At 38.2% G+C, this 7,831-nt stretch overlaps 1 protein-coding gene across 1 annotated transcript in view; it reads left to right on the forward strand.

Annotated features, from left to right (window-relative positions):
- LOC102845355 (D-tyrosyl-tRNA(Tyr) deacylase 1-like) overlaps nucleotides 1–1,726 on the forward strand; it is a 130,680-nt gene extending 128,954 nt beyond the window's left edge. Inside the window, exon 5 of the mRNA XM_006895645.1 lies at nucleotides 1,574–1,726. Within this exon, the coding sequence (XP_006895707.1) occupies nucleotides 1,574–1,726 (153 nt within the window). The remainder of the gene's footprint in view (nucleotides 1–1,573) is intronic.
- Nucleotides 1,727–7,831: the final 6,105 nt, after the last annotated feature.

Here is a 7,831-nt window from a genome sequence, read left to right on the forward strand (position 1 = left end):
AATAGAAATACCATTTGACCCAGCAATTCCACTACTGGGAATATACCTTAAAGAAACCATAACTGCCATCCAGGCAGATATATGCACACCCATGTTTATTGCTGCTTTGTTCACAATAGCAAAGAGCTGGAAACAACCCAAGGGTTCATCAACAAACATTGGGTAGAGAATGTATATTCACACAATGAAATATTACACGGCACTGAAAAATAAAGAACTAATGAAATATTATACAAAGTGTGTGACCATGGAGGACATTATGCTGAGTGAAATAATCTCAGTCACAAAAAGACACTGTGTAATGCCACTGTTATAAAACAGAACTGAGAGGGGGCTTGGGAGGAAACTAAGAAAAAAGGGGATAAATAATGTACATAGCACTGAAACAGACAAGGGAGAGAACTGTATAAAAGGAATATATAAAGGAATATATGATTAGAGATTATTTATGTGACAAGAGTCCAGAATAAGAGCTGCATAGTAAATTGGTCTGTGCGAGGGACTGTATAACAATGAAAGAACTTTTTTTCTAAAGAAAAAATGAACTGGGGTGGGGGGAAAGGGTCAGGGAGGAAAATGTGCAACAATGAATGCATGGAAATCCAAGTTCTTTATAAACTTACAATAAAATCTCAATTAAAATTTTTAAAAAGCCATTGCAGTAGATTTGCCCATTTTACATATATATATAAATTTCCTAATATATCATTCTGTTTCATGACTGGTACTTTGATGAATGTTGATTATGAATCCAAGCAAAGTTAAATAAATCCTTGACAGCTGACAAAAATTTGGAGAGGTCTTTGAGAGCAGATTTTTCCCAATACAGCAAGACATCTTTTACTTTCTTTATTACTTTTACTATGGGCATTGATTATGAATATGTTGTTGTTGTTGTGGATTGCCTTTGAGTCAAACACAACTCATAGCAACCCTATGAACAAAAGGCCTGAAGCCCCTCTACAACTGTTGACATTTATCAAAGTTCATAGAGTTTTCAGAGGCATGTTGTTTAGGAAGTGGATGCCAATCCTGCTTCCAAATATAATTAAATTTTTGACAATATCAGTGTTCTTCCCATCTATCATGATAGATGGTCCAGTAATGAGGATTTTTATTATATTGATGTTGATATGTAATTCATATTAAAGACTGTAGTCACTGATCTTGTGCAGCAAGTGCTTTCAAATCTTCTTTACTCTCAGCAAACAAGATTGTGTCATCTGCATAACTCAATCCTTAAGGTAACAACCAAACATTTTAATAGTTTCCATCACCCAGGGACTTCTTGTATGGAACTCTTCTAAGCCTTTTTGAAGAAGCCCTAAATCCTGCATGACAAGTTGAATTACAGATATGAAGGTCTGTAAGATTGCACACATAACTAATTGCATTTAATAATTCAAGTGGTTTTCAGATAAGCACTTTGCTCAGCATTTACTGTATCTCACCCACTGTGCTAAGTCAAGTTATCGGATAAAACCTTTTTCAGGTATTGTCACCTATATAGTAGTTAGATATACAGGTACACATTCATGTTTGCAAAATCATTCTGTTTCTTTTCTATAATCAGCTGTCAAAGCTGGAAAAACAGCAACAGAGGAAAGAGAAGACCAGAGCCAAGGGACCTTCTGAATCAAGTAAAGATAAGAATGTTCCTCGGAAAGAGGACCGCAGCGCCAGCAGCGGAGCAGAAGGGGATGTGTCATCGGAGCGGGAGCCATAGGAGCCGGAGCTGTAGAAGGTGGTCGGGGACTCAGGTAGAAGAGCCACTGCTCCACACAGCTTCATCTTTTCATGTTTGGGAGAAATTGTAATGAGCTCCAGAGGTCAGACTGGCTTTTGAGTGGCATTCATTTTTATCAACATTCATCCATAACAGCTGTTGCTGTTTTCTGCCCTTCAGTTTATTGCATTAAAACATACATAACAAAACTTTTGACATTTTTTTTCTTTTTTTTTTAACTTTTGACATTTTTAACCATTTTTATATGTGTGATTCACTGACATCTATTGCTTTCACCATACTATAAAGCCATTACCACTATTTCTAAAAGTTGTTCAGTACTCAGGCAGAAACTCGGTACCTTTCAATCAGTAATTCTCACTCTCTCCTTCCTACTTACGTTTTCTAGTAGGAAAGCCTACTAATAAATTTTATCACTATGTCTATTCTAGATCTTTCTTATTCTCAATATTGCATGTAAGTAAGGTCATACTATATTTGTCCTTTTCTGACTGGCTTATTACACATAGCATAATGTTTTCAGGGTCATCCATGTACCACAGGTTCATTTCTCTTTATGGCTGAGTAATAGTCCATTGTATATATGTACCTCCTGCCAGCCATATTTTATTTATTCATGCATCTGTTAATGGGCTTTTTTGTTGTTTTTTTACCTTCTGGCTAGTGTGAATAATGCTACAGTGAACATTGATTTACAAATATCTGTTTTAGTTCTTGTTTTCAAGTCTCTTGAGTAAATACCAGGAAGTAGAATTTCTGGATAGTATGATAATACTACACTATATTCCACAATATATGTACCATTTTACATCCCTGCCAGCAATATACAGGAGTTCACATGTCTCTGTAGCCTCCACAGAACCTCCTGTTTATAATTTTTCTGATAATAGTCATATAGTGGGCATAAAGTAGTGTCTCATTCTGGTTTGATAGTCATTTCTCTCTGGTAAATGATTCTTGAAACGGTGAAGGGTCCAAGGAGAGGAAGACCTTTAACAAGATAGATTGACTCCAAAATTGGGTTGAAGCACAGCAGAGATTGTGAGAATGGTACAGAATAGTGCAGGGTTTCATTGTGTTGTCCATAGGGTCTCTTAGAGGGTAAACTTGATGGCATCTAACAAATATTAATGAAAGGAGCCCTAGTTGCACACTAGTTAATCATTTGGTTGCTACTTGAAGGGTTACCAGTTTGAACCTACCATGCTGTGGGAGGAAAGATTTGCTCCTGTATAGCTTTCAGCCCAGGAAGCCCTAGGGTACAGCCCTCCTCTGTCCTATGAGGTCAGACTCAAAATGGACCTGACAATGCCTGACAACAGCAAATAGACTAATGTTAAGCATTTCACACCCCATGTGTTTATTACCCATTTATATTTTTTACTTTGGTGAAATGTCTATTCTAGTCTTTCAGTCATTTTGAAAATTACTGTTTGTCTCTTTGTTGTTGATTACTCATAACTTAAATCTGCTACTTTCCGAAGTGAAGAGAAAAGATAGCAAATAAAATAGTTTTATTCTTTGAGATGCAGGAGGACTGTTACCCACGGGACTCCTGAGTAACCAGGTGTTGATTCTGTGTGCACGGCCTCCCACACCTGCTTGTCGTCAGAGCTGTGCTTTAGCATCAGGGTGGTACTTACAGATATGCTCTTCACTGCATCTCGTTGCTGTTTTTCGCCTCCCCATTCTTGCTTCCTGCCTTCTCTCACAATCTGCCTTACCTGCTGCCACCATCCTCTCTGTCCTGAATGATGTGGCCAGTTTGCTTTTCCTAACATGGTGCTTTTTCTTGGCATTTCCATGCCCAAGAATTCACTGTGGATCAGTGAATCACTATAGCTTTATGAGACTCTATCCGCCTGTAGGTCCTAAGCTTTCAGAATTTTACCTTTAAAATTATACTCATTCACCTAGTGAACATAAGGACCCTCTTAACTGGCATAGCACTGAACCAAACAGTAGTAATGCAGTTGTGGAAGGACCCAAGGGCCTGTCCCCAAGGAGTCACAACATCAGTGGGGGAGAAAGGGGGAGATGAGGAAGAACTGTTCAGGCAGAGAAAGAGCAGTGGACACACTTTGAAAGTCAGGAGGAGGGTCATTATGCTGAGTGAAATAATCTCAGTCACAAAAAGTGATGAGTTTCAAGACACAGTAAAGAGTTCCTAACCCCTGAGTAAAGGTAAGAGGGATCCAGGATCCAAATTAGATAATGAAAAGTGTTCTGGATCATACATGGTCTGGTGTCCATTGCTGAGGTTGTTGACTTTTATTCTAATGTCATGGGGAACCACGAAGGTTTTATATTCTAATCAGATAAAAACTTAAAAAACAAAAATCACCCCAGCAGCCTTGAGACATGAAGCTAGAAGCAAGAAGCAGTTGCAGAGATGAAAGGAAGGTAATTATAGTGAGAAGGGAGAGAAAGTTCATCATCTATCTTAGTTGTCTAGTGCTGCTGTAAAGAAAAACCTCAAAGAGATGTCTTTAGGCTGTACAGAGGGAACTCGTGGTTGCTGTGATGCTGAACACTGTGACACTGTTGTGTCAAATGCGATAATGGTTATCCGTGGTGGACAGTCTTTTATGGAGCTTCCTGATTAAAACAAGCTTGGAAGCAGGAATAGCATCCACTTCCAAAATAGCTTGTCTCTGGAAACCCTATGAACCTGGAGAAAAGATGAAAGTTATACAGTTGTTCAGGACTTTTGTTCGTAGGGTCGCTATGAGTCGTCTATGACTCAACGACACTTAACAACAACAACAGATGACTTTAACCAAAAACATTTCTCATAGTTTAGGAGACTTGTTGCATATTGTTGTTAAGTTCACTGTGACTCATAGAGACCCTGTGAAAAACAGATTGAAACCTTGCCCTATCCTGCCCAATCCTCATAATCCTCACCATTTGCAAGCCCATTGTTACATTCTCTGTATTATTTCATCTCACTGGGACTCATACTCTCTTTCACTGACCTACTACTTTTTAGGCCTGGTATCTTTTTGCAAGGACTGGCCTCTGTGGAAAACATGCCAAAGTATATGAGACAGAGTTTCACCATCCTTGCCTCTAAAAGCTCTCTGGTTCCACTTCCTCTAATACGGACTTATTTGTTCTTTGCAGTCCCTGGGTTGTTCAGTACTCTTCTCCAACACCCCAACTCAAAGGCATTAATTCTTCTATTAATCTTAATCACTGTTCAACTTTCAGATGCATAAGGAGCAATTTAAAATAATGGGGCTTGGATCAGTCACGTCTTTAAACCAACATCATTGATCTTTAGCACTTTGGAGAGGTCATTGCAGCACATTTTCCCAAAGCAAAACATCTTTTGATTTCTTGACTGCTGCTAAAATGAATGTTGATTATGGATCCAATAAAATGATTCTTCTTTTCTTGGTGGTGAAATATATTAATATTGAAGGCTGTAGTCTTTGGTCTTCTTCAGTAAAATTTAAGTTTTCTTCACTATCTGCAAGATTGTGTCATCTCTGTAAGGCAGTTTGTTGATGAATCTTTCTCTAATTCAGATGCCACGTCTTCATATAGTTCAGCTTCTAAGTTCTTTGTTTAACATATAGATTGCTTGGGTATGGAGAAAGGATGCAAACACCATACAATCTTTTCCTAACTTTAAATCATGTACTGCTCCCTTTCTGTTCAGACAGTTGCTTCTTGCTCTAAATATAAGTTTTGCATGAGCACAATTAAATATTTAGGGATTCTTATTCTTTTAGCACAAGCTATAATTTTTGTCATGATCCACACAGTCAAATACCTTTGTGTAGTATTAAAATACAAATAAGCATCATACTGGTATTTTCTGCTTTGAGCCAAGATCCATCTGACATCTACAGTGATATTCCTCACACTCTTCTGAATCTAGCTTAATTTTCTAGAATTTTCTGTTGATTCAGTGTTCCAGATGTTTTTTAATAATATTCAGCAAGATTTTACTTCCATGTGATACTAATGATATTATTGAAGACAATATGCATTATCTTTTTTGTTTGTTTGTTTTTAATGGGAACAAATACGGATCTGTTCCGATCAGTTGCTCGGTAGAAATTTGCTTCCAAACTTCTTGGCATGGGATTGTTTGTATGTCCAGGGCTACATCTGTTGAAATGTCTGAACTAGTGGTCCACTAATTCCTGGGGCCTTATTTTTTGCCAGTGCCTTCAGTGCACCTTGGACTTCCATTGTTTCTTGATCAAGTGCTACTTCCTGAAATGATTCGGTATCAATAAGGGGTTTTTTTTGTAGAGTGACCCTTGATACAGCCTAGACCAGAAAGCACTAGCTGTGAACTGGCCCACATCTCAGGGCATTGTTCACCAGTCAGAGGAGCAGAAATGCTAACTTGACTGACCGCCCCAACACCAGTCTTCTGCAGATCTGTTAGATCTACTGGCCCAGGCCAGACAGTTTGTTTTCTATTTCCTACAGCATGCATATTTGTTCTATATTTGTATGCTTGCTTGAGTTAGTTCCACATTGTTCTTATGGATCCAGTGACTTGTATGTTGCTGTGGTACCAGCACCTATGATGCCAGTATTTCAAATACCAGGGGGGCTGCCCATGTTGGACAGGTTTCAATGGAATTTCTAGACAGAGACTGAAAAGTAGGCCACCCTAATGACTGGCCACCCACTTCTGAAGTAACAGGCCTTTGAAAATGCTATGAATAACATTGAAACATTATTAGATACAAAACTGGTAGTTGAACCCCTCAAATGGAAAACACTAAAGAAATGAGTAGAAATAGCTTCAAGCATCTATTAATAATTGGAACATGAATTAAAGATATGAAGTATGAATCTAGGAAAACTACAAGTTTATATAATGAAATTGAATGCATGTCTGCAACCAGGAGAGGGTAAAATAGATGAATGGTCAAATGTCTATGCACATCCAAAAACTTCTTCAACAGGGTAAAAAGGGAAGCCACAGACTGGGAAAAAGTATTTGGTAATGACATGTCAGATAAGGGACTTATATCCAGAATTTATGAAATACTTGAGCACCACAACAAGATAAACAACCCAACTGCAAAATGGACACAGGATATGAACAAACACTTCACCAAAGAAAACATTCAGATGGCCAACAAACACCTGAAGAAATGTTCAAACTCCCTAGCTCTAAGAGAGATGCAAATCAAAACAACTATTAGATATCATCTCACCCCAGTAAGAATAGCAAAATTTAACATAACAGTAAACAACAAATACTGGCGAGGTTGCAGAGAAACTGGAACCCTTATTCACTGTTGGTGAGAGTGTAAAATGGTGCAACCACTGTGGAAGGCAGTGTGGCCCTTTCTTAAAAAGTTACAAATAGAGATACCATTTGACCTAGCAATTTCACTACTGGGAATATACTCCAAAGAGATCATAACTGACATCCAAGCAGATATATGCACACTCATGTTTATCGTGGCTTTGTTCATAATAGCAAAGAGTTGGAAACAAGCTAAGTGTCCATCAACAAATGAATGGATAGAGAAGCTGTGGTATATTCACACAATGGAATACTATACTTCATTGAAAATCAAGGAACTCATGAAATATTCAAAATGGGTGACCCTAAAGGACATTATGCTGAGTGAAATATCTCAGTCACAAAAGGAAAATACTGCATAGTGCCATTGTTGTAAAACGGGAACTGACATCAGTGTTGGAGGGAGACTGAGAATGATGGGATAAGTTATATATATTACATTGAAACAGATGAGAGAGAGAACTGTTTAAAAGGGATTTATGATTAGGTACTATGGTCATAGCATGAGTCCAGAACAAAGGCTGCATAATGGAATGGACCTGGGGGGAGGGATTATATAACAATGAAAGAATTTTTCTTTTACTTTTCAAAAAGAAGAACGAACAGGAGGGGAGAGGTAGGCAGAGGGAAAAGTGAAAAAACGGATGAATGGAAATCCAAAATCTCTGTAAATTGTTGTTGTTGTTGTTATGTGCCATCGAGTAGCCTGCGACTCATAGCGACCCTATGTACAACAGCCCTAAACTCCGCTCTGTCCTGTGCCAATCGCACTGTCTCTGACACTCCCATCCCAATTA

This window comes from Elephantulus edwardii, unplaced genomic scaffold (assembly GCF_000299155.1).
Source record: "Elephantulus edwardii isolate Elephantulus edwardi_28Jun2011 unplaced genomic scaffold, EleEdw1.0 scaffold00172, whole genome shotgun sequence".
In the NCBI taxonomy this organism is placed as follows: Eukaryota; Metazoa; Chordata; class Mammalia; order Macroscelidea; family Macroscelididae; genus Elephantulus; species Elephantulus edwardii.